Source organism: Caenorhabditis elegans, chromosome V, assembly GCF_000002985.6.
Source record: "Caenorhabditis elegans chromosome V".
Classification (NCBI taxonomy): domain Eukaryota; kingdom Metazoa; phylum Nematoda; class Chromadorea; order Rhabditida; family Rhabditidae; genus Caenorhabditis; species Caenorhabditis elegans.
In genome coordinates, this window is record NC_003283.11 from 8,378,470 (window position 1) to 8,403,217 (window position 24,748).

The following is a 24,748-nucleotide window of genomic DNA, read 5'->3' on the forward strand; positions in this document are numbered from 1 at the left end:
TCCCGTCCTTATGATCGTTCGTTCGAGCTTCACGCTCTACTCGTCACCCCTATCTACTTGTTATCTGTGGTGTCCCGTCTAAATGTTTTTTACATGTTAACTTGTCGTTGTGGAATCGAATAGCAAAACGTTTCCCTTAATTGTTAACTCCAAATGCATTTGCGTCGCGCCTAGGCTCTATTCCATTCGACACCCTCTTCCCCCCAACTTGACCTCCCGGGCTATAGCTGGTCCAACTGGTCATTTTACTTATTTGTTCACACATCTTTTTATTTACTTTTTTTTATCTTCCGGTGTAGCTCTTTCTTGTGACAAATAAACAATATATCCTTATGGAACACTTTCAAATGGGACATGTCTCGTTTTGAAGTCTGACGGTAAACTAAAAAGCTTTCCTTGTGAGTTTTCTTTTTGCCACCTCACCAATTATGTTTTAATGCATCTGGCCAGGTGGTCCTATCATTGAAACTTTACACCTCTGGCCTGTTCCAAAACACAAGTTTTTTTTGAAAACATGTTTCTCATCTCCCATGAAACTTTGTGGAATTGGCAACAATTGAGGAGAGAGAGAAGGGATAATCCATGAGGTGTCTCGTGTCTCCAGGTCTTCAACATCATCATTTTCATCATCAACAGCCTCCTCCTGCAGCAGCAGCAGTTTCCCAAGAGAACACCCAGTTCCATGTCATCTGTCATCTTGTTCTTGTGAGACACTTTGGCATTTTGTTCAAGAACGGGATTCGATGATGAAGCCCTTTTATAGTGAATGTCTCCATTTTGTATTCATATCTGTTATCACTATCTTTTTATATCGTTTAGAATGTTTTCACTTTTATGGTCTCCTATGCCAACTAAAAATAAAATTTTAATTCTCTAATTCTAAGTTTTTTATCAAATTAAAACTGAAATTTGATGTTCCTTACATTCTTCTCCTAACTCCCTCTCGAAATCGTTTTATTTTTTTTTCACTTTCATTCGCCATCTGACCGTTTAAATAACCTGCCAGACCAAACATAAACCGTTTCACTTTCCACAGAATTTCCCAAAGTCATGAAGTTCCTTCTGTTATTATTCCCAGTGCTTCTGCTTGCGAAATCTCCCGAAAAACGGTCAAAAGTCGGCATTGATGAAGATAATTTTCTGCAATTGCTAGAAGTAGAAATTGCGAGAACCTTGAGAAGCGAATTGAGCAGTGATGATGATCTACAGAATTTGGAAGGAAGTTCTGATTCTCCAGAAGATGACTATTTGAAGAAGTGTTAGTTTAAGAGGTTATCAATAAAATTTCATTCCAAAAAATTTATTGTGCTTTCTGATATCTCTGTCTTTTTCTTGTATCAGTGTATTGTGATCTATTTTTACCAGAAATTGAAGGCTAAAATTTGAATCTGACCTTCTTGAAGTAATCTTGAACCAAATACCTAATTGATTTTATAAAAATTTGCAAGACACTCATTTTTCTTAACAAAAATTAGGCACAATACTTGAACTCATTAATTTTCACTTATTAATATTTTTACAGAAGGCTAAAAATTTACCTTTAGCAGAAAAAAAGCTTATCCGACTTTTGCAAAATTATTGTTTTCTTCAAATTAAAATGTGAGAAAGCTTTTATTTTCCAGATGACCTGATCCTATCGTCCTCAACAACAAGTCCTAAACCCATAACGACCACTGAAACAACGACAAGATCAACGACCACCACTACCACAACAACAACAACAACAGCTGCTCCATCAACGACAACATCCACTGTCAAAATCACACCAAAACCTCTTCGTTCGACACCTCAATGTGTACCTGAGAAGGATTGTTACAAGGATTCAGAGTGTCCATCGGTTGGTTTTAACTTTTTTTTTGTTTGAGTTTAGTCAAATAATTGTATCGCGTAACTTTTGCATTACCTCTACATTCTCCTCACTATGAACACTGGAAATCCATCAAATCGGCGGTGTCTTTTATTAACATAGAACTTACTGATATGATAGCGATTATATCAAAAGAACTGCCAGTTATGGGCTGCGATGTCCGAGTAATTAAGCAGTTGGACTTGAAATTCTCGTAAATGACCTGAACATTGACGTAGTTCCCTTTAGAATCATAAACATATATCGTGCTCCTTCTTGCACTTATCAAAATACTGTTAGATTATTTAGTAAAATTGAAGACCTTGTGGAACATCAAGGCAAAGTTGTAGTTGTGGGAGATCTTAATATTGGAGGTATCGACTGGGGCCTCAACGACTCTAAAACTAAATTAGGTTCTTTATTAGTAGATCTGTGCAAAAACCATAATCTGGAACAATATGTCAAAATGCCAACCCGCAAATCGAAAATTCTGGATGTTGCTCTTTCTAATTCCGTAATCAGCAATTTAAACATCATGGCCCCAATAGGGTCTAGTGACCACAATACCATTAAGTTTACGGTGCAGCTCTTACAAAATATATCTGCCCCTAAGAAAATGATACCAGATTTTTCGAAACTGGACTGGCCCTGCTGTGCAACATACTTTGAAAACATAGAGTGGGGAAAGGTATTTGATACCCGTTCCCACGTGAACGATATTTATGAATGCTTTCTAGGCCACATTAGAACAATGTTCTCGCAGGCAGTCCCAACTATGCCGATGCCAGAGACTTCAAAACCAGTGCCTCAATATTTAAGGTCTTTTGAACAAATGGTAAAAAACCAATTCAGCAAAACGATAATGTCGAAAACTATGAATGATTTTATAGAATACATTTACCTAGCGAGAAAATATAGAAAAAAGTTGCGGAAGTATCTAAGTAACCTGGAGGTAAAGTTATTTAAAAAAAAGGGCAATAGTAAGTTTAGTAAACACGAAAAAACTCTTCTGAAACCGCGAAACTGTAGTGTTCCAACCCTGATAGATAATGACGAAAATGAAATTGTCTCTGAACTAGACAAAGCAAATCTTCTAGCATCCTACTTTGAGGCTCAGTATACAAATCAAAATAACAAGAATTTTGCTCTAGCTGATGATTTTGTATCAGATCAACCAATTCCCTGGGTTACTGATGCAGAAGTTCTAAAAGTGATCATGGCCTCGAAAAAGTCTTGCTCTGTAACAAGCGACCAGGTCCCATTTACGTTTATAAAAATACTATCGCCTCTCATCAGTAGCATTCTGGCCCAGATTTTCAACTTGAGCATGATGAGAGGGCAAGTCCCGCACGCTTGGACCGAATCCATTGTAATACCTCTTGGAAAAATCACTAACGCTAACAATCCAACCGACTTCAGACCAATTAGCTTGACCTCGCACTTGTGCAGAGTTTACGAAAGATGTATATTAGCAAAAATTGAGTTATGTAGATAACAAATTTTGGTCACAAAATCAACATGGATTCCGCCCCAAAAAATCAACGGTGACTAATATGTTAGAATCTTTGAATGATTGGACTAAAAGTATTGATCTCGGTGAGCAAATCGATATCATATACCTAGACTTTTCCAAGGCTTTCGACCGGCTCCCACATGACTTACTTTTAGATAAACTCGTATCTTTAAGAATGAACAACAATTTACTGATATGGTTGAATGAATTTCTGTCAAATAGAAGCTTTAGGGTTAGAATTGGGCAAACGCTGTCATCTAGAAAATTGGCCACCTGTGGCGTCCCTCAAGGCGCAGTTCTGTCACCACTTTTGTTTGGTATCTATGTTAATGATATATCATCAATATTACCCAAAAAAGTAGCATGTAAACAGTTTGCAGATGACACGAAATTGTATGTATCGACCCCTAAGACTGAAAGCGAAAACAATTTACAGTCTGCTCTAGATGCTGTAGTAGATTGGACAAGGGGATCAAAACTCACTCTAAACCAATCTAAGACAGTTCACGTCACAGTAGGAAAACGTAGAACAGATTTCCACCTAGACGGCTACCCTATTGAGCGAAAAGCTATTACCAGAGACCTTGGATTTTTAATCTCTGAAAAGCTGGATTTCTCTGAGCATTGGAGGAAATGTATCAATCTAGCTAAATTTCAACTGGCCAACATGTTCAACCAGTACAGTACCTCCAATAAGAAACTAATGATTCTCTTATACAAAACTTTCATCCGCCCTCGTTAGAATATGGAACAGTAGTGTCTTCTCCGACAAAAAAATCGGATGAGAAAGCAATAGAGTCTGTACAAAACGCATTCACTAGGCGCCTTTATAGTAGAATCAAAAAAAGATATATTAATCCAACTGATAAAGATTACAAAACTGCCATGGAACGTAACGAACTATTCGACCTCCAAACCTTAAGCACGAGACGTAAAATAATTGACAGAATCCAAGTAACCAGAATGAATACTGGTAAAGTAGACTTAAAAACATCTGAGTTTTTTGAGCAACAAGAGACCCAAACTCGTTCTAAAAAGAAATATATCTGGAGCACAGGAAAATCTAAACTTAGGAGACACTTTTTTGTCAACAGAACACTACCCACAATGAAGCAACACTGATCTAATGTTACCTTATCCTCACTTCTATCCATCATTTATTCTTGCCGTTTATACATCGATATTTGTGTTTTTTGCTTCTTCTCCAATGTAGCCATTATTTTCTTCTCATCTCTTTTTTATTTCTGTTTCGTTTTATTTATGTAATTTGTTTATGTAACCACTTGTGATGGTTTGTATCTATTAATGTGTGTTCTTTTTTTCTCTACCTCACGATATCTTACTATCGTAATAAATTAAATTAAATTAAATTAAATCCAATGGGCATTGCTCCCCCTTAATAGGTACACTAAAAAATGTAAGTCTGTAAATTTCAGGGAAAATGTTTCGGAAGTGAGCTTGGACTATGTGACTGTAATGCTTGCATTACTAACAAAAAGTGCAGCAGTGATTTGGATTGTGGTGGCCTACGAAATGGTTGTGATTCCAATGGAAATTGTGATTGTGTCAATGCATTCCATTCTCACGGATACAAACTTTTCGTCAAAGTACTTCTGACATTCTGCCATCAAACAAAATGTACAAAAACATCAGACAATTGTTATGGTCTTCCATGCCGAGTCGGAAAATGCAAATGTTTTGTTGGTTCTGGAGTTGGCTCAAAACTACCTGTGCATTATTTCAAGCCAGCTGGAAAATAATTATCATTCAATGTAGATAGTCAATAGAAACTTTCACGTAATCATCATTCTTTTCGGGTTGAATAAAATGATAAATGAATGGTGACTTTCAGTTACGAGAATATAATAATTTCTGGCACTTGAATATCAAATCACCTGATAAACGACATGATAAAGTATAAAACATTTCAAAGTATTTCCTGAATACTATTCCTTGTTTTAATCGGATTTTTGACTTTCCACCCACTCTTCAACCTCTCGATAAGTGCAAAGCAAACAACCAAATCAGTTTCAGAAACCAGAAAGTGTCACTAAAAGAGTTACAAAAATTTCGTCTATAAAAGGAAATTGATATGGCTCATTATCAGTAGTAACCATGTGCTCTCGTGTTTTGTTTGTCTTGCTCTCGACTTTTACAGTTTTGGCTGGAGCCAGTGTTACCTGTGATTTGACACAAAAACCTTCTACATGGGCACAAGTACATGCTAAGAATATCTTCTTCAATGCTTATGAGCCAGATAATTATTTCAGTTTGAATGGATTCTGTGTCAATGTGGGTTCAAAATTAGAAAACACTAGTGTTTGATATAAATTGTTATAGAACGACTTTATGTCACATACTCTCACTTATTCTTCCCATGTGAAGCTTGCTGATTCTTCTGTAAAAGTCAAGACCGACGTTGCACTTAATACCAACTTTGGTGAGTTATCTAAAAAAAAACGTCATTGATAGAGAAAGCTCATCAATTATAAATTAATCTGCTAACAGGAAAGAATGAATCTTATCATGTTTAATGTGTTGCATCAGTATTCTAAACTAATTTTAAAAGATTTCCTATCGATTTTAAGAAATTTCCAGACGCTTCACTTTCCAATTGCGGAAAAGATGTATCCCAAGTTCAATGGTGTCAATCTCATTGTCAAGATAAAACACTCGAAAACGTCATTGTATCATCTGCAGTTATCAATGGAAGTCTTCCACTTGCTCTAGCACAACAGGTATAATTTCGTCACTATTTGAAAAGATTTCATGATTAAATTCAAGGTTTTCTCAACGATTGGATCACCAAACGATACTTCAATCGCTTCAATGCAAGTTGATTTAAACTCACAAGGAGTTCGAATCGATTATGATTATTATGATGATTTCAACTTCTGCTCAGTTTATGTGAAAGTGAAGAGGCCATCCATGTTCCCATATGCTCTATTCATTACGGTTCAAAAGATTGTTGGAGTCTAAACAAAATGTTTATATTGTCACTTCAATAATGGAATTGAATAAATATTTTTGAAATAGTTAAAATACAGACACTTAGGTAACTGAAATCAGTTTCTCTTTGGCACAATTGTGATTGGAATGGATTTTGGCTGCTGTTCCTGATTCTTCTCATATTTGACAGTGAGCACTCCATTGTTGCTCAATTCGGACTTGATTTGTTCTGGACGGACCCCTGTTGGAAGGTTATACTTCCGGACAAAGTGACGCTCTACCTGAAAGTATGCACAACGAGGTTTTAGACTTTAGTACAACTTCGTTATAAGCTCGGAAATGAGTTGCTTGGCTTCCTTGTATTGCGTAACAGGCGGAAGGATAATCTAGAACTCTTGGCCTTTATTTTGGATAACTTTTTGCCCTTTTCCGAGTAAGGTTTCAGGATCTTGAGAGCTAATCTAAGGATGCATGAAAACATTTTCAAGTTGCACTAGCTTCATACAAAACTTGAGTTTTTCAAGAAGGAGGGAAACCCTCACCTGTCCATATTTATCAGTCTTCTCGTTATGCTTTCCTTCGATGATTAGCTGATTATCAACAATGTTCACTTTCAACTCTTCTGGTTCAAACTGTGAAACATCTACAGATACATTGTATTCTTGATCGTTGTTCACAACATCAATAGCATCTCCTACTCGGTGTCCAGTGAGCATTGTTTGATCGGCCCAGTATGGTCGGATCATGTGGCGATCAAAGTCGACGTCATCGAAGAATCTGCTAGAAAACTTGTTTGTAGGAGTTTTGTAAAATTTTTAAAGTTAATTTTCTAATTTTCTAATTGCAGAAAAATATGTCAAAATCTCCAGTCTTTATGATTTTTCAGAGCATTATTTGCTAAACTGGAGTACAAAGTCCTCTCGCTAGCTTATTTTTAGAAATCGCGCCAAATTAAATTCTTGTGTATTTTAAGAACTAGCGGCGCAGAGTACAATTTGAGTGACGTCACTTATTAAAGAAGAAAATTTACAGAAAGTTATGTTACTTCAACTATAGAAGTTTCCGAAAACACGAGAATTTAGAAACTTACCGGCCATGGTTAAAGAATGGGGAGAATGGTGGAAAACGACGATCCATTTTATAATAGTTTCTGAAAATCTAATTATTTCAAAGAAACAAAACGAAAGTAAGACAGAAATAGGGGAAGAAGAAGACAAAACTGAGTTGACACTCCCTGCTTTTCTACTACTGCTCTATTATCCTCAATGCAAACAAGAATCGCCCACGGTTTTTTTTACCTCCTTCGAGAAACATCTACTCCGACGAATCATCAAAAAGAAAAGGTTTTAGATTTCGAAATTATTCGAACAAACTGACCAAAATACAGTTCTTTCTAACATGTAATATTTGTTTTAAACTTTAAAACTAATTGTAAGGAAGATTAACAAAAATAAAAAGCAAAACAGCGAGTCAATGATGAAAGTTGGGTGTGGTTGTTTGGATACTTCCCTTTTATCGAAGTTTTTCAGGAATGTATCGAATCGTCTCGAAACGTTTTTTTTGCTGGCACACTTGCTGATAAACTAATGCAGTGACACAGTTATTAATGGCATTGATGATTTCATTCAAGTTTAAACTTTATGCCAGAACTATCTCTAAGTATCATTATATTCTATACTATTTTTTTTTGAATTAGCAATGTAAATATACTCAAACAGAGGACGGAAAGAGAACGTTTGTCATTCAAAACGAGACGAACGGTTGAAGGATTGGATGACTGTTCCCAACGTTTGCAGAAAAAAAAACATTCAAAAATAAAAAAAGAGCGCAGCAGGACAGATGCGTATCTGCAAATTTTTAGATTCGATTTTCATATGATGTGGTGGTTTTCCGGGTCATTGAAATTCGAGAAAGAAAAAAGTTAAAAAGAAACCGATGGGTTGATGATAAGGATATTTATAACATTTGGTTTTATGTGCTCAATGTGCTAAACAAAGTTTAAAAATACAAGTAAAATAGTAAAAAGGAAATAGGAAAATAATGAGGCGTAATGCTAAAGTTAAAAACTATCTTCATTCAGGTTTCCAGTAACGAAAACTCAACAAGAGTGACTCACTTCAACCAGCTGCCTCTCTTGTTTTTTTACCGTATTCAATAAAAAATTTGAAATGGAACTTGTTTAACGACAATAATATCAAAAATTGTAAAATTTGCGGTACTTTACAGACTGTTTCCACGAGATGTCAATGTGATTTGTATCTGTTTGATAAACTAGATTTGAAATCCCCAATGTTTCAGAAATGCGCATAGACTGATCCGATTAATTACGCAATTGCTACCGTAACCTACCTTGTGTCACGCTTTCTCATGACCAACAGATTAATCAAGTCCAAAAGAAGCTTTTTTCTCTTCCGTGCTTTTTCACGTATCAACTGTTTCGGGAGGCGGAAAAATATAAAAATAAGGTTTCACGGATTAGGCGGCAGGCGTAGTAAACTTAAGTTTCTATAAATCCCACCGCCCCTTGTGCAGATATAAAAAGATCTGCTGTCTGCCAGTTTAGCATAAGAAAATAATCATGAAGCCCTTCTATTCAATGTCTCTAGTTTTGTTTTTAGTGATTACGGTAGGTTTTGAAAGCGAATTCCACAAAATAAAAATGATTTTTTTTCAGTTGTTACCTAAACCTATGTTTCCCCAAGTTGCAACAGGTACCACTGGAAATGTGATTCGAGTGGGATTTATTCACTGTAGAGACTTTCAAAGTGCACCTATCACTGTTGGATATCGTACATCTGCAGCAGCAGCTTCAATTGCAGTTGATAGATTGAAAAGGGAGAATCTAATGAGTGGTTGGGAATTCAAGTAAGTAGATTATTTCTAATGCCATACTGTTTTGTAAAAAAAAATAGACAGGCCGGATTGAAGAGTTTTAATAGTTCATATCATCTTGTAAATTTTGAAAATAATTTCAGTTTTACTATTGAATTTGACGATTGCGTAGAATCTGAAGCCGCTGGAATGACTGTTGATCTTATAGAGAAGCACAACGTGGACGTCATCATTGGGCCCACTATGAACCAGCGTAAGTAAATTTTTCAAATGTTTTGGTAACAGTTAATTTTTGGATCCAATCTTTAAAAACCAGTTATGTTTTCAGCTACGCTAGCTGCTTTTATTGTATCTAACTACTTCAATCGACCAATTATTGCGTGGGGTCTTGTAAACGCTGCTCAGTTAGATGATTTCGAAAGATTTCCAAATGCCGGAATTCTGTCGGCGGGGCAGCGAAGTCTCGGAGTTGCTATTCGAGCTGTTTTGAAAAGATATGAGTGGAGTCAATTTGTATACGCTTATTTCACTGAAGAAGACACGGAGAAATGTGTTACAATGAGAAATGATTTACAGGTTTATTACAAAGGTGTGTCAACTTTATACAAGAGAATTTCAGCAAGTAGTATCATACTTTGGAGACATCATTCTTGCTTATTCCATCCAGGTTGCCGACATTTCAAATGATGGAATGATTGAGGCTCTGAAAAAGATTCAATCTAGAGGAAGAAGTAAGATTAACTTAAACTTTAATATTCACATTTCTCAAATTACAGTAATTGTAACATGTATGAAGGATGGAATTGGGTTGCGCCGAAAGTGGTTGCTGGCAGCGGAAGAAGCTGGAATGATTGGGGATGAATACGTCTACGTCTTTTCTGATATTAAATCAAAGGGATACGGTAGGATCCACATGAAAGTATTTCGAAACATTCTTTATTTCAGTTGTTCCATTGCTTGGAGGAGGTGAACGTCCATCTTGGATTCTATCTACTGGGTCTGATGAAAACGACACACGAGCTTTAAAAGCTTTCAAGCAATCCATTTTTATTTGTGACGTAGGTTTTCATTTTTGTAGCCTTATCAAACTAATATATTTTATCTGACGGAAGCCACCCAAGAAGGCCAAAAAATCATGATGTTTCAGATGATGGGACAAGGATCAATTGCAACGAATTATACAATATTCGGACAAGAAATAATTGCCAGAATGAAAGAGGCTCCCTACTTTTGTACAAAGGACTGTGAAGGGGAAAACTTTACAGTGGTAGGTATTGAAGAAGTAAAACTTTCAGAAAAGAAGCGTGTGTTATTCATCAAACTATTAAATTACTCCAAAAATGTAAAACTATCGTTCAATATTTTAGGCTGCCACCTATGCTGGTCAACTGCATGATGCTGTGTATGCCTACGGTGTTGCACTTGATAAAATGCTGAAAGCGGGACAAATAGCCCAGTATCGTAATGCAACTGCCTTCATGAGATATTTTCCTCAAAGTTTTATTGGAATGTCTGGAAATGTTACCATAAATGAAAAAGGCACTCGTAATCCAACTCTTTTTCTTTTGGCTCTTGATGAAAATAATAACAATACTCGAATGGCAACTATTTATGTAGAAAATATGAGTGCGGTAAGATATATCGATCAGTCGGGATTGTCAAAATATATCGTATACATTTCAGACTTTCAACGCTCTTTATTCAGATGAAGGTGTAATGTGGGCATCTAGAAAAAATAACGCTCGTCCTGTTGATGTGCCATTATGTGGTTTTACAGGAAATCTGGTACGAGTGAGCTTCAGAAATCCATAATCAATTAAAATATTTTCAGTGTCCGAAAAGTTTCGTTGATGAATATCTCATATGGGTTATTGTGGCTATTGTTGTTCTGTTTTTGGCAATAACTGCTGCAGCATGTGGAATTTATTTCTCCATTCAAGCAAGAAGACAAGAAATTGAAAGATTAAATAGACTGTGGCAAATTCCATTCATTCATCTTCATCAAATCAATGTAAGTTGAGCAATGTGAATATTTATTTGTAGTACTCATAACTTTTTAGTCCAAACAAAAAGGAAAAGGAGAGCACAGTGTAAGAAGTCTTCAAAGCGGAACCAGCACTCTTTCATCAAGAACAACTGTCTCATTCAAAACCGAATCCAGGAATTTTCTGTTCTTCAGTCTTCAGAGAGAATCCGATTATGAGCCAGTTGTTGCAAAAAAGCATGCGTACCGACCAAGATTAGACGATGATAAGTGTACTTTCATGAGATCGGTATGAATATGGAAGAAGTTACACATTATTCTATAAGAATGTTTCAGTTGAGAAACTTGGATCAAGATAACTTGAACAGATTTATTGGGCTCTGCCTGGATGGTCCACAAATGCTTTCTGTTTGGAGATTCTGCTCGAGAGGTTCTATCGCAGATGTCATTCTTAAAGTGAGCAAATTTCAATTTTATTTTGAAAAATAATATGATTTTTAGGCAACAATTCAAATGGATAATTTTTTCATTTACTCACTTATCAAAGATATGGTTCATGTAAGTGAAGAAAGTTTTTTTTAACTCCAGAAACCGCGAAATTTCAGGGGCTTGTATTTCTTCACGGAAGTATGGTTGGATATCACGGAATGCTAACATCCAAGTGTTGCCTGATAGATGACAGGTGGCAGGTTAAAATTTCCAATTACGGATTACAAGACTTGCGGTCCCCGGAGATGTACGAGAAAAAAGGTTTTATTTATATTCTATTTTAGATTATTAGGATCTACACTACACTAAATAGGGATCTGATAGGATCTGAACACTGTATAATTTGAGAACGTCGATACTTTTTACGTTGCTGATCTCTGGCTCTGGCTTTGCAATAAAATTTTATTTTTGATTTTTCTTGGAAATCACCATATCCACTTTCAGATTTACTGTGGAGTGCCCCAGAACTGCTGAGAGCTGAAGATATCAAAGGTTCCAAAGAAGGCGATGTTTACAGTTTGGGTATCATTTGTGCAGAATTAATAACCAGAAAAGGCGTCTTCAATATGGAAGATAGAAAAGAGGATCCTGAAGAAATAATTTATCTTCTTAAAAAAGGAGGTTTGAAGTCTCCCAGACCCGATTTGGAATACGATCATACTATTGAGATTAACCCCGCATTGGTTAGCACAGTCCGGATTGTCTTCAATAATATTTTAATTTCAGTTGCACCTTGTTAGAGATTGTTTTACCGAACGTCCTTCGGAGAGACCATCAATTGAGACTGTAAGATCTCAATTGAGAGGAATGAATTCCAGTAGAAATGATAATTTGATGGATCACGTGTTCAATATGTTGGAGTCATATGCATCGTCTTTAGAAGAAGAAGTGTCCGAACGGACAAAGGAATTGGTGGAAGAGAAGAAAAAGAGTGATGTACTGTTGTATAGGATGTTGCCGAAGTAAGTGCAAATTGTCCTATCCTAAAAGCAAACCAGGTTTAAAATTGCCTATGCATTGCCTAAATTTCTGTAGAATTAATATTTTTATAAATATACGGTATTGTACGTCTGGTTGTTTTGTTTTTGGCTCTGAGAAGCCAAAGCTGATGAAGCTAATAAATCAACTTGCAACAAAAGTAAATGAACAACAAATACAAAGCATATTTTCTACCCATTTTCTCATAATGTGTGAGGCTTCCGCCAACTGATTAGCCACACATTATAATAATGTAATGTTATATGTTTTATTAGGGAGCAATTGGTTTCATAACTTTACTAGTTGTTCATAATTTTGTTCCATTCTAGGACCGTAGCTGACAAGCTCAAATTGGGACAAACTGTGGAGCCGGAAACTTTTGAACAAGTCACAATATTTTTCTCTGATGTGGTTCAGTTTACAACATTGGCCAGCAAGTGTACCCCCTTACAAGTTGTCAATTTGCTCAATGACCTTTATACAATTTTTGATGGAATAATTGAAAAACACGATGTTTATAAGGTATTCCATTTCTTACTATACAATATTACCTATAAGATTCACAGGTGGAAACGATCGGAGACGGATATCTTTGTGTATCAGGGTTACCTCACAGAAATGGCAATGAGCATGTCAGACAGATTGCGTTAATGTCTCTTGCATTTTTATCAAGCCTCCAGTTCTTTAGAGTTCCACATTTACCAAGTGAACGGATTAACTTGAGAATTGGAATGAATTGTGGGTCGGTTGTAGCTGGAGTTGTTGGATTAACAATGCCACGTTTTTGTCTTTTTGGAGATGCTGTTAACACTGCAAGTCGGATGGAGAGTAATGGAAAACGTATGGATTTTGGTTTTCCCCCTTTTTCAGATAAACTAAATATTTGAATTGACAAATTGCTTTTTAATCATATGTAGTAGTTAAATCTAAAAATCTTAAATTAATATTTTTTCAACTTTCAGCTGGAAAAATTCACGTATCCGCTGAAGCCAATAGAATGCTTCATCTAGTAGGAGGATTTGATACCGAGTCACGAGGAGAAGTTATAATTAAAGGAAAAGGGGTAATGGAAACATTTTGGCTTACGGGGCAAGGAACTGGAGCAGTCTCAGGAGCCCGTCATGTATCGGCGAAGAAGGTTTCAAAAAAGGTTTGTTTGGATATTCAGATCACTTATTTTTGTTTTAAGATGTATGAGGAATTTCAGATGGACGAGATTCATCGGCAAGAAACATTGAAATCAGATGAACAACTGAGTGATTGATAATTTATTCCAAATTTGTTTATTTATATTTTTCATCCTGTCGCTCTTGTTGTAGATGTCGTTGAAGAGCTGTATGTACCGCATAACTAAAAACAATTAATTTGCTCATTTATTTATGATTTATTTTTGTATTTTATTTTGTTATTATTTTTAAATCTTTACTTACCGAATATAAAGCATCCAATGATCTCACTCGAACATTCTCTAAAAGTTGTAAAAATTGAGAATATGGACAAATTTGTTGGCATCCAGGAATGGTCATGGGGTATGCTGTGCTTGTTGTATTTTTGTAGAATAATTGCACGGTATTATCATCGTATAATTCGAAGAGTACAGTAGCTGTGTATGGAACCAATTGATCATTGGAGACATTCAGAGCATAAAGCAATGCAGAAAGTGTTCCATCGTGCTGGAATTGAAGATTTGATTATGGTTATTCATAGAACAAAAGCATTTAATGCAAGCAAAAATCTAATAGTCAACAATTATTTATAGTGTGAGCTTTTCAAACATTCTAACGTTCGATCAAATTCAACAGTCAGGTGTTTAACTTATGCGGTTTCAAATCAGAAACGTTGACTCAAAAGTGGTTTTCAGCATGCCAAATTTTGAGAAAGCACTTACTGAAGAATACATCATTGCATTTTTTGTTGTCTTGTTTGCTTTCAGATCTTCCATATTTTGCAAAAACTGATTAACCAACATGCCTCCTCGGAATTTTGCTTTTGTTGGAGAATTGAATTCCTGATTTCTGGTTATTCTTTTTAATTCCCGAATATGATCCATAATAGTTGTACCGTTGAACACTTGGTTCAGCCATTGAGGTTGTGGCATGTTATGATCTAACTGTAAATTGTTTGTATTTATATACTTCAGAAAATCAAAAAAAGAAAACCTCTCGTTGAATGTCATACAAGTCGTTGATATTCCAGAAATCTATCGATTCCATACCAGTGATATTCTGTAGCCAATTGAACATTTGACCGTATTCATTATTGATTTGTGTAGCAATTGGAGCTTCTTCTTGCTCATTGGCCAGATCGTAGTTCGGGCATTTGACTTTTGTTGGGCGGAGAAGCTGAAAGCAAGTTATAAAATTATTATTAAAAATAATTCTGATTTACTGCATCAATAGTTCCATAAGCAGTTTGAATTGGAGTCGGCTGCCAGTATCGAAGATAGGATGATTCCCAAACACGATCATCAACAGGTGGAAAGAGACCAGCAGACACGCCCTGAGCTGTTTCAATTGCTCTTTCCGAATCGGATGACAGGATGAAAACCTGGAAATTGTGGTAAAAAATTATACAGCTGAAAAAATGCATTTTTTAACATTCAACTTTTAAAAGCAAAACAATTTGCTTGTTCTGCACACATTCTGTGTTTTGAAATGTCGTTTCCTAGACACCCCTCTTTCAGAAACTTTCAGAAAACCGCTTTTCTCAAAAATTTTGCAAAAGGTGATATATAGTTTCACCACATATCAAAAATTCAGGCTCCTGATAACTACGAAAACTACAAGATATTTATAAAAAAGAAGGAAAATCGCATTTTTCGTCATAATTATTGGTTATCCCTTGTTATAGTGTTTTTCCTTTTGCGTAAAGAAAAAAACGATGAAGATCGTTCAAGATGGTTTTTTGGAAAAAAACAACTTGTGATAATTTTGAAATTACTATGATGAAGAATACATTCACTCCTTTTTTTAGTTTTCTGTTTTACAAACAAGATTTTTAAATTTTAATCAACTTACTTTATCTTTGTCAAAAATTGGTAGAACTGTTGCTCCGTATCTCTGTCGAAGCCATATTCCCAATTCTACCGCTTGCCAGATTCCTTTCTTCATTCCAAAAGTTTAAATTGATTCAAATAACTTTCTCTCACTTACATTAGTCAGCTGATCCCATCCGCGTGGCCAAAATGTTTCATTATACTTATCCTTTGGATATGGAAGATCACCTGGAGCCCGGTCTCCGTGTCTCCAAATTGCTTGCATTATTATTAAATTCGCAGTTGAACCCAATGAGAACAGTGATAATAAATAAATTATGAATCGCATTGTACTGAAAATTCAATCTACTCTCGAAAAATCGATGAAAAAAGAAGGGTATAGAGATTGACAAAGTTCGTTTTATTTCAAAGTGAAAGTTGTTGAAATCCAATTTGCACCTAATAATTATCGAGACATAAAGAGAGTAGGTTGAATTGATTTTTTCGATGGTTTAGGGCAGTAAATGAGTCATTAGGAAAAGCGGAACAGAGGAAGAGAGAGGCGAAAAATAAATTGACTGACTTTTTCATAATTGTTACATTTGTGACTGGGAATCATATTTTCGAATTATTTTTATTATAGTGGGAATTCCAAAAAAAAAACATAAATATCCTTATGCTTAATTTTTTTTAACAATTCACTTTCTTTTGTGACTTTGTAGAACGTTTGTTTTTTCAGAACCTTGTGATTTTTTGCAGTTCAAAATGAGCAGAGTTGGTCCATACGGAAAACTTAACGCAAATATGGAGGATCGAAAAAAGAAAAAAGAGGAAGAAGAAAAGAAACGAAAAGAGCAAGAAGATGCTGAAATGAAGAGAATGTATCACGCTACGGCTTGTCGAAGAACGCACCTTTTTCCTAGTGAAATGACTGGAACATCCGAAGAAAAGATGGATGAAGTTCCAGATGCTATGAAAAATTTGAATATTTCAATTTCCAGACAAGGATGTGTTGAACCTCAAGATGTGAGTGCTTAAGGAAAATATTTTCAAGGAAAGACATATAAAATTATTGTACTCCTGGAATGGTTTCCAGTAATTTATTCGTTTAAATTAAACGTGATACCCATTGCATGGTTATGCGTTATGCTTCGAATGGTGTTTTCCTAAGTCTAAAATTCCACACGTTTTTATTCTAAAAATTTAAAAATTAATTTTTAAAATGGCGGGGGTATAATACACAAGTACCAAAAATATTAACTTTTGTTTCACCTGTCATATTAAAAAAATTAAAATTAAAATGCATCACCTAGGCAACGTATTTGATCACTACAAATGTAATAATACTTCACGTTTATCTATAAGAGAAAAAACAACTAGGGATGTTATATAGATACAAAATACCCAGAAATATACTTATTTATTCATTTACAGTTTTAAAAAAGATCATCACTCCACTGGCGCTACTCCATCTTTAAAAAAATGCTTCGAAAAACAGTCTGGAATTGTTATAACGTTATCGATCAATCGGACCATGGAGGTTCTAGGAAAATGTTTTAATAAATTTCTGAAACGTTTATTCAATTTTTCATTTTCTTTTTTTTTTCGAAAAATTCTGGACATAATTTCAGCTCTACACTAGCGAAGTCGCCAGAGGGCCAACACCGAGACCAGTTGGGGATCATCCACAAACGTCGAGTGAAGTAAGTTAATAAACAAATAATATAAAAAGAAACGAATCAATTTATCAGTTTTAATTTTAAATACATATAAACATTTTGCTCGTAGATTTTTTTAAAACTAACTCAACTAACTAAAGGCATTTCATCATTTAATTTTTAATCTCTCATTAAAATCAAAATATTCAAGGAACAAATTGAAGCAACTCCATACCCAACTATTCCAAAAGAACAAGCCGATCGGATTGACAGAGAGTTGCTCAGATTAAAATTAAAAATAGCAAAAGAGGAGGATGAAAAGAGACAAAGAGAGAAAGAAGAACTAAAGAAACTCAGACCAAAACGAGGATCTTTTATTTATAATATCTTTTTGACAAATCCAAACCACACCGTTTCAACATCAGATGATTCCAATCCGAACATTGAATCAGGTGCAACTTCGGTTGGACCAACACCGCGAACAACAGCTCAAGCAAAAGAATCACCACAGGAACTAAATCCTTCAGATCTCAACAAACCTCCGGTTGGCAAGAGTAAAGTTTGTTCAATTATGTGAGAAAAATCAAGCTAGTATTATGTGATTTAGAATTATTTTGTATTCTTCAGTATTTTGAAAATTAGATCTAATTGACGATTATTGACGGATTGTAACATTTATATTTTGATGCAATAATTTTTTTTTAATTTTGGATAGCTGATATATTTTTTAAAAACGCATGAACACGGAGAAACAATAAAAATTATGCTACACTGTACACTTTTCGATCAACGCCAAGGGTTTAAATAGTGGAAATATATTTACCCACGAAAGATCATTTGAAAACCTGGTTTGAGAGAAAAACCTACTAGAAAAGGACTACAAACATGATTCAGATTAGATTTAGCAATGAATCAGAATTCAATGGTACTTTGGTCGGATGAATTTATAAAATTAGTGTTACTTTGTACTGAGTTCATCCAACAAACAGTGATTTGATTCCTAGTTCGGCCAACATATCGTAAAAATTCGACACCGGTCTAGAATTTGATAGATGAAAAATAATTTTCTTTTGGTGAGGAATCTGCATGAAATTTGTTTTGTTCAGCTTTATCGGATTTTAAAAAATTGTTGTTATGTGTTATGCGCTGTGCAATAAACTTTTCCCTGATGAAAAAACCAACATGTAAACTTTTTAACTCTACTTTAAATTTTAGTTGAAATCCCTGAGCAATGCACTTTCTTCTTTTTACTGCAACTGCTTTCATCACACTTCTGACATTTTGATTTTTGTGAAAAACAAACGAAAACAGAACAAGTGTGACTATGTGAAAGGTATAGGTCATGAGAAGTTTTGGTTTTTTTTAAATTTGCATAAGTCATATGAGCGTAACTTCCATGAATCATATGATATTGTTGCTGGTTTGTTATGTTTTCGTTCCGATAAAAAAATGAATGATTGTGAGCCATTAAAAAATTGGCATCGTTCTTTTAGCAAATTGGAAAATTGACAAATTAGTGAATTTGCCAAAAAGTAAGGGAATTAAATGAAATATCAGACGAGGTCGAAAAATGATTTATAACATATGCTATTGTGAGTGCTTTGGTTATAAAAATCTCTATTTATATTTTTGACCAACCCTGCGTGGTGTTTCTTCAGCTTGTTCACTACAAATATTTTTGCTAATGGATTGTATTTATTGTAAATCATAAGTAAATACTTGTCCAAGTTTTGAATCAACTACGCTGTTAATCAAATGCAGTTCAATATCACATTTAAAAATTATATGCAGAATTTTTTAAAATTTAACCATCAAATAATTATACTAATATCTACGGAGTTGAACAGCTGAAAATTAATTTCTCTATGTAAATACTCAGAATTATTTGAAGCCTACTCGTGCGATCAGGCTAATAGCAATACTTGAAATTTTGAACATTAACATTTATCTGCCCGCTATAATCATTTTTCAAACGTTGCAAGCCTGTGGAAATACTTTTAAGTAGAATTGTGTCAAATTTTTAGAATTCAAATTTTCACCTGTTGATGTAGAAATATAAATGAATTGTTTTTTTTTATTTGAATAAATCAAAATTCTAAAAGTTTGAGGGTACAATTAATTTCAAAATTTAGCCCTTTTAGTCAAGCATTCAACGCAGGCATTCATGAAGAAGGTGTGCAGGCATAGGGTAGGCCTGAAGGCTTGAAGCTGTCCCAGTACCATTGAACTTGAAATCATATTCTTGAGACTAGTTTTTGAACTAACTCAGATTGGTTATCTCTGAACAAATTCAAAGTCTGGTGAATAGAAATCAAACATCATTTTTCTGGTTTTTCATTGACGACAATCTCTACAATATTTTGTATTTGGGCTCTGTTTTCATAAATTAATTTTTCACTATTTTTTTATTTGTAAATTGTGCTTGAGTGAGAGAATCCAATAAATACTTTTTGCAGTTATTAATTTGTATTTATAATTTTTCAGTTTTTCCTTTTCAATAAAACTTTAAAACATTTGAAACTAAATAACTAACAAACAACAAGGAAAAAACGAAAAAAAAAAAAGATACGCCGTGATAAATGGGCAAAAACAGACATTGTCATATGAAATAGCACCAGGAATGGGAGCAGAATAAGTAGGGGGAGTCCTTTAAAAAAGGAAACGACAAGTTTTAGCAAAGAAATACAAGCGAAAAATGGACACGATGCTTCAGGCGGAAAAAGGGCACAATAAATAAAACAAGAGATCGCAAAAAATAGGCTGGCTGGAACAAAAAGTGTTGGAAATGTTTATGGGAAGTTTGCGAATTTTTGATGCATTGTAATTTTTAGAGCTTATTTAAGTTCTAATAAATGTTTCGAAAATACACTGTGGAACTTCAATAAAAATATTTCAGGTTTCTTTAAACGTCCATATCTTCAATCAAAATCTTTGCTTCTTCGTAACTATCTTTCGACTGCAGAGCTTTTGTGAAGAAAATGATTGCTCCAAAGAATAGCATTATTGCTGAGAATTAATAAAAATTAAAACATGTTCTGTCCATCTCTGATACAAACCTGGAATCGAAAGATAGACTTGATCCTTTGCAATTGTGAATACGAGGATTGTCATTACCATGGAAATAATGAGAACAATTGTGCCGACAACGAAGTTCAGGTACATTTGTTTGCGATTCTGAAATATTAGTTACAAAATTACTGCTACAGTAACCGTCAAACTCACATAAGTGCCAATTGCAATTGATGTGTAGCAAAATGGGCAAGTGAGGAGTCCGTTTGTTGAGTGGAATAGGAATTGTTCGTCACAGTGTGGACATACGTAACGGGGACAGGTCACTTCACGGGGGTAGCGGATTTTTGAGAGATTTGGACCTGAAAAGATAGCGAAATTATTAATAGTTTAGTGGAAAAAAAACTGTTCTACCAGTTCGCGAGTATTGAAAAAATCTGATTCTAGTCGCAGCTAGAAAATGTTATACGTAAAAGTTTTCTTTTAAAGAAACAAACCTGCTGGATATGGTGGCAATGGTTCAAAAGGAAATGCTTGTCCAGGAGGCCATGAGAAGTTGGAAGTGGGTTTCTCATCGAATTCTTCATGAATAATCGTTGAGTTGCCACTTGAGGTTGTACTCGCACTGCTGCTCATCTCACGTATATCTACAAAAAACGAAAGGATTGATATGTAGGAGAGCGGGATTTTGAAAAGTCACAAAAAGGAAAACATGACACACATCTCCAGGGACCCTTAGAACGCCTTTGAAACAAAAAAACTCTGTTGTTAGTTTTAGAAGTGAAGAAGATAACTAACGAAGCTTGTTGTTTTAAGGCCGAGATTCTATATCACAAGGTGTCCACGACTACATTTTTTGTTGAAGAAAACCGCGTTTCTGACTTTGGAACGAAGAATCAAAGCAAAAAGAAATGAAAATGAAAAATACAATAAAACAAAAAAGAAGAGAATGTCAATGATGAGATGAAATTGTTTCCCAAATGGTTTCTAATTCAAACAGTTCGATATTGTAGTTGGTTTCCGACCTCACCAGAGGTATCAACATTTTTCTACAATGACAACGATAAGAAGCTTACAAATACATATGCTTTGGAGGTACCTTTGTATTTTCTCATAAACAATTTACCAAGGAGAAAGAAAGTTTTATGAATTTTTAGTTAGTGGTCATCTTGTCTAAAATTTGTCCAGTTTTAATATACTCAAGAACTTGAACAATATGAAAATTTCCTTCAAATTACAACTAAAATGTGTCCAACTATTTCGGATTCTCATGCATGTTTTCATTTCTACTTTCCAGTTATTTATGTACATGTATTCTTCCAAAAAAAAAATAGTGTGTCGAAAATTACAGCAAAGAAATTATGTGTTGTCTTCTCTGTCGACTCTTGGCTTTTTCAACTCTCTCACAGCTTCGCGGCGACAGAAAAGACGGCAACGGTCAGACTGTATAGTAATCCTCTTAAAAAATAGGAAATGGCACGACTCAACTCGGTTTCATTTAACTTTTGTTTATTGGCTCGTTAAAATTTAACAAAAAAAAATGAGGAATTGAAATCGATGAGCATTGAGATTCGAAGAAAAAGAAAGGCAGGTCAAATATTTTCTGAGATTCAAAAGTTTGTGAAACGGATGATAATAAATCGCAATTGGCGGCACGGAGTAGCGCATGGTCATTAAGCTCTAGCTGGATGGGTGCCAAGAGTCTTAGACGAGCAAATTTAGGTAATCATCTGCAGGAATATATGTGTAGAGGGAGGTAAAAGAGTAAAAAACAGAAGAAGCTAATCTCACTAAAAGGTTTTACAAATATCACGAGGCGGATTAGGAGGGAATAAAAGAAAAAAGTAAATGTAATGCAATAAAATGAAATCAAAGAAATTCGAAGATGGGTGAGAACAGGAAAAGAGGAAGAAGCATGAGTTCAAAACTTGGAGAGTGCCTTCTAAATTATTCGTATAATTTTTAAAAACTACAACTAATCCTTCATCTGCATATCGAGTGAAATTCAAAACTTCCTCATTATACTCATTCAAATGTTAATTTTGATTTCTAAATATAGAAAGCTTTATGAATAGCGCCAAATTCTTGTTTTTAAGAACAATTAAGTTCAAGCCAGGAGGGAAATAAATTCTAGAATTAAAATAAAAATATCAAAGTTTTAAATTTAATCCAAGAATACCGAACAAGACTGGAGTTCTTAGAAATTTCATTTGAATTTATCTAGGCTAGAATTTGAGTGGTACTTCAATAAAATTTGACATCGAAACTAATTGTTCAAGTCAACGAACTACATTCTAGTATATTTTTCGAGGACCTTATAAATTCTGACGTGGCAAAGAGCAGAAGGACAATAATACGGAAGAATGCTCGTTTATAAAGCTTGCCGTGCCGTTCGATGACAAATGGAAGCTGGAAGCGAAGATGTGCAGTTGGCTCCTGTGGTTTCACATGCCGCCGCCACCGCTGCTCTTTTCCTCAGATTCATCAAAAGCGCAATCAAAATATATTGTTTGTTTATCTTTTGCGCCTTTTTCTTCTTCATCTTCATCTCGCGCTCCTACGTGTCGGCTTCTTACTTTATTCTAGTTCAAGAACCAAACTTTGAAACTCAAACACATTATTGGCAATGAGGAAGATTCTGGGAATAAGATTGAATGCAAAAGAAATCGAAACGGTTTGGTATGTGGAATGATAGAGATATATGTGGAAGTATTTCGATTGATAAGCTGTGATGTTTCTGCGAAGAAGTGGAGAGATATCACCTCTAACACATACACACACGAAAAAACGGGTTTCGCTCAGAAAACAAAACAGCAGATAACGGCGGAAATGTAGGAGGGATGGTCTGATACAGTTTAACTATAACATAAATTAAGAATTCGCTTCCGTTGAAACTGACATTAAAACTTAGATTGCAACTACAAAGAATGTATTCTTTTCTCAATTTTCACTTCGCTGAGATGAAAAAAAATGGGGATGCAAAAATTGAGATAAAATTGTAGTCATCGCGAAAATTACAAACTTTTTTCTGTTCAAACTGTAAAAAATTTTATGATTATTTTCAAAACGGTACCCAAAATGTTTTCTCTAATAGTATGGATCTGAGAAATTATTCGGAAAATGTACAAATTCTGGTTTAAAACCAAGCTCCACTTCAAATTAATTTCTAGTAAATATTGTTCATTTGAAAAACAATATTTCGAAAAAGCGAGCAGGAAACAAAATTCCCTGACTTGATAAGAAAGTGGAAAAAATGAAAATGATGATAGAATGATAACAAGACAACATTTAGATTTGCAACCCACTAAAATAAACTTTTTTGGGTGATCACACAAAACGGGAGGAGTTTAATTTACGAGGAGTCAATATGGGAAACTGATTCTCAAATATTGAAAGAAAATACATTGAAATTTGAAACAAAAGAACTGGAAACTGTTATCAGTTAGCGTGGAACCTCTAACCAAGCAAGTTGTGTGCCTCGGGTTACAGTAGTTTACTTATTTATTTTTCAATTTACTAGGGTTGTGGTTTGTATTTATGGATGGATGGAACAGGTAAACTGGTATTTTGCAGGCGAACAGAAGACCGACATTTCTTCTTTGATAGTTTTGAATTAAAGCCAGCTATAGTCTAATAGAACTCCTACGAAGTTTTAAAAACTACGGATCAATATCACAGAGACCGATTGAAAATAAAATTTAGCAGAATATTTTGAGCTATTTTCTTATCAGTTCAACCAGAGACAACATATATAAAACATTGAAAGAATTTGAAACATGTTGATTCAGATCAAAAAACATTTAAAAATTTTTATGATCCATTATTGTCACTGATACTTGACGAACATGTTTCAAGAAAAGTGTGATTATTATCAGATTATCAGTTGTCAATGTCTCATGGAATTACATACCTTGTAGAGCAGAGACGTCGATCATTGTAGAGGCGGTGGAGAAGCCAGTGCGAAAGCTGCAATTTAAGTGATGATCATGAGAAAAAGTGAAGAGACGGTCTCGAAAAGACCATTGACGAATGTAAAAGAGGTGAAGAACATGAACAGAAAATGAAGAAAAGAGAGAGACAAGAGGAAGATGGTAATTGGCTCAATCGGCAAGAAAACGCGGATGCAATTTGAATAATCGGAATAATGATACAAAGACTGTTTTTGCGAATCGCTCTAAATAGAACTTGATGTGAAAAATTGCAAATCGGAGAATTGAAGAAATGAAAGAATGGACGTTAGTGCAGAAGTCTAAGAAATATCAATCAAGCTGAATTATTTACCTATTTTTGTGAAAATGAGTTCTAAGAAGTATTTCAATATATATATTTTATTGACAGTGTAATTTTTAGATTTTCTTATGACAATTTTATTAAAATTTAAAATTTCATAAAATTAAAAAGCACTTTCGGGGTTTAAAAGTTTACGGCTTACTAAATAATTTGGAATATCTTTGACTGCTAGTTACGCCAAAATCGGAATCAAAGTAAAGTTGAATTTTGAGTTTAGTGATAACTA

At 34.6% G+C, this 24,748-nt stretch overlaps 7 protein-coding genes and 1 pseudogene across 12 annotated transcripts; 5 read left to right on the forward strand and 3 right to left on the reverse strand.

Annotated features, from left to right (window-relative positions):
* Window positions 1–1,036: 1,036 nt before the first annotated feature.
* Window positions 1,037–5,199, forward strand: F52E1.5 (Chondroitin proteoglycan 3). The gene is made up of 3 exons (NM_072763.9): window positions 1,037–1,258; window positions 1,623–1,837; window positions 4,796–5,199. Exons 1-3 carry the CDS (start codon window positions 1,051–1,053, stop codon window positions 5,117–5,119), a joined length of 747 nt encoding a protein of 248 aa, NP_505164.4. The 5' UTR covers window positions 1,037–1,050; the 3' UTR covers window positions 5,120–5,199.
* F52E1.12 lies at window positions 2,313–4,481 on the forward strand (annotated as a pseudogene). Its single transcript is given in 3 exon segments — window positions 2,313–3,309; window positions 3,338–4,101; window positions 4,119–4,481. Coding segments are annotated over 3 exon segments (2,124 nt in total).
* A 253-nt stretch (window positions 5,200–5,452) lies between the features above and the next one.
* On the forward strand, window positions 5,453–6,402 carry F52E1.14 (ZP domain-containing protein). Its single transcript, NM_001047654.6, has 4 exons — window positions 5,453–5,651; window positions 5,700–5,799; window positions 5,958–6,097; window positions 6,144–6,402. The coding sequence occupies exons 1-4, from the start codon at window positions 5,475–5,477 to the stop codon at window positions 6,336–6,338; spliced, it is 612 nt and encodes a 203-aa protein (NP_001041119.1). The 5' UTR covers window positions 5,453–5,474; the 3' UTR covers window positions 6,339–6,402.
* hsp-17 (SHSP domain-containing protein) lies at window positions 6,330–7,460 on the reverse strand. 2 transcript variants are annotated; one of them, NM_001028787.7, is made up of 3 exons: window positions 7,399–7,460; window positions 6,851–7,085; window positions 6,330–6,589 (listed from the first exon to the last, which is right to left on the reverse strand). In NM_001028787.7, exons 1-3 carry the CDS (start codon window positions 7,443–7,445, stop codon window positions 6,425–6,427), a joined length of 447 nt encoding a protein of 148 aa, NP_001023958.1. In that variant the 5' UTR covers window positions 7,446–7,460; the 3' UTR covers window positions 6,330–6,424. The 2 variants fall into 2 exon arrangements, with proteins under 2 accessions (NP_001023958.1, NP_001023957.1); NM_001028786.9 differs by having other exon boundaries at window positions 6,331–6,589; window positions 6,851–7,088; window positions 7,399–7,458.
* Window positions 7,461–8,886: 1,426 nt separating this feature from the next.
* On the forward strand, window positions 8,887–13,855 carry gcy-7 (the record flags this gene model as incomplete). 3 transcript variants are annotated; one of them, NM_001373061.1, is made up of 21 exons in its annotated part: window positions 8,887–8,934; window positions 8,983–9,173; window positions 9,284–9,393; window positions 9,469–9,716; window positions 9,760–9,871; window positions 9,917–10,042; window positions 10,086–10,198; window positions 10,288–10,407; window positions 10,508–10,771; window positions 10,824–10,925; window positions 10,972–11,151; window positions 11,201–11,413; window positions 11,461–11,580; window positions 11,626–11,682; window positions 11,730–11,874; window positions 12,058–12,296; window positions 12,340–12,575; window positions 12,921–13,113; window positions 13,158–13,431; window positions 13,554–13,741; window positions 13,781–13,855. In NM_001373061.1, 21 exons carry the CDS (start codon window positions 8,887–8,889, stop codon window positions 13,853–13,855), a joined length of 3,354 nt encoding a protein of 1,117 aa, NP_001360539.1. The 3 variants fall into 3 exon arrangements, with proteins under 3 accessions (NP_001360539.1, NP_001023955.1, NP_001023954.1); NM_001028784.1 differs by having other exon boundaries at window positions 13,799–13,855; NM_001028783.1 differs by lacking the exons at window positions 13,554–13,741; window positions 13,781–13,855 and having other exon boundaries at window positions 13,158–13,478.
* On the reverse strand, window positions 13,787–15,988 carry pho-6 (Lysosomal acid phosphatase). Its single transcript, NM_072766.4, has 7 exons — window positions 15,744–15,988; window positions 15,609–15,695; window positions 14,980–15,138; window positions 14,751–14,933; window positions 14,480–14,701; window positions 14,022–14,264; window positions 13,787–13,941 (listed from the first exon to the last, which is right to left on the reverse strand). Exons 1-7 carry the CDS (start codon window positions 15,912–15,914, stop codon window positions 13,888–13,890), a joined length of 1,119 nt encoding a protein of 372 aa, NP_505167.2. The 5' UTR covers window positions 15,915–15,988; the 3' UTR covers window positions 13,787–13,887.
* A 342-nt stretch (window positions 15,989–16,330) lies between these two features.
* Window positions 16,331–17,800, forward strand: F52E1.3 (TPX2 domain-containing protein; the record flags this gene model as incomplete). Its single annotated transcript, NM_072767.2, has 3 exons — window positions 16,331–16,591; window positions 17,197–17,268; window positions 17,435–17,800. 3 exons carry the CDS (start codon window positions 16,331–16,333, stop codon window positions 17,798–17,800), a joined length of 699 nt encoding a protein of 232 aa, NP_505168.2.
* A 1,872-nt stretch (window positions 17,801–19,672) lies between these two features.
* On the reverse strand, window positions 19,673–24,167 carry bus-6 (Phosphatidylinositol-4,5-bisphosphate 4-phosphatase; the record flags this gene model as incomplete). 2 transcript variants are annotated; one of them, NM_001380705.1, is made up of 5 exons in its annotated part: window positions 20,126–20,229; window positions 20,280–20,397; window positions 20,446–20,594; window positions 20,730–20,879; window positions 24,143–24,167. In NM_001380705.1, the coding sequence occupies 5 exons, from the start codon at window positions 24,165–24,167 to the stop codon at window positions 20,126–20,128; spliced, it is 546 nt and encodes a 181-aa protein (NP_001368695.1). The 2 variants fall into 2 exon arrangements, with proteins under 2 accessions (NP_001379938.1, NP_001368695.1); NM_001392560.1 differs by lacking the exon at window positions 24,143–24,167 and having other exon boundaries at window positions 19,673–20,229.
* Window positions 24,168–24,748: the final 581 nt, after the last annotated feature.

Coding starts and splice junctions, on each gene's coding strand:
- F52E1.5 (NM_072763.9), top strand. CDS start 1,051: ATGAAGTTCCTTCTGTTATTATTCCCAGTGCTTCTGCTTGCGAAATCT. Junction 1,259..1,622: donor AGATGACTATTTGAAGAAGT/GTTAGTTTAAGA, acceptor TTTATTTTCCAG/ATGACCTGATCCTATCGTCC. Junction 1,838..4,795: donor AGGATTCAGAGTGTCCATCG/GTTGGTTTTAAC, acceptor TGTAAATTTCAG/GGAAAATGTTTCGGAAGTGA.
- pho-6 (NM_072766.4), bottom strand. CDS start 15,914: ATGCGATTCATAATTTATTTATTATCACTGTTCTCATTGGGTTCAACT. Junction 15,696..15,743: donor GATGGGATCAGCTGACTAAT/GTAAGTGAGAGA, acceptor TTTGGAATGAAG/AAAGGAATCTGGCAAGCGGT. Junction 15,139..15,608: donor CAATTTTTGACAAAGATAAA/GTAAGTTGATTA, acceptor CACAATTTCCAG/GTTTTCATCCTGTCATCCGA.
- hsp-17 (NM_001028786.9), bottom strand. CDS start 7,445: ATGGATCGTCGTTTTCCACCATTCTCCCCATTCTTTAACCATGGCCG. Junction 7,089..7,398: donor CCATTCTTTAACCATGGCCG/GTAAGTTTCTAA, acceptor CAAGTTTTCTAG/CAGATTCTTCGATGACGTCG. Junction 6,590..6,850: donor AGACTGATAAATATGGACAG/GTGAGGGTTTCC, acceptor GCATACTTTCAG/GTAGAGCGTCACTTTGTCCG.
- F52E1.14 (NM_001047654.6), top strand. CDS start 5,475: ATGTGCTCTCGTGTTTTGTTTGTCTTGCTCTCGACTTTTACAGTTTTG. Junction 5,652..5,699: donor TGAATGGATTCTGTGTCAAT/GTGGGTTCAAAA, acceptor AAATTGTTATAG/AACGACTTTATGTCACATAC. Junction 6,098..6,143: donor CACTTGCTCTAGCACAACAG/GTATAATTTCGT, acceptor ATTAAATTCAAG/GTTTTCTCAACGATTGGATC.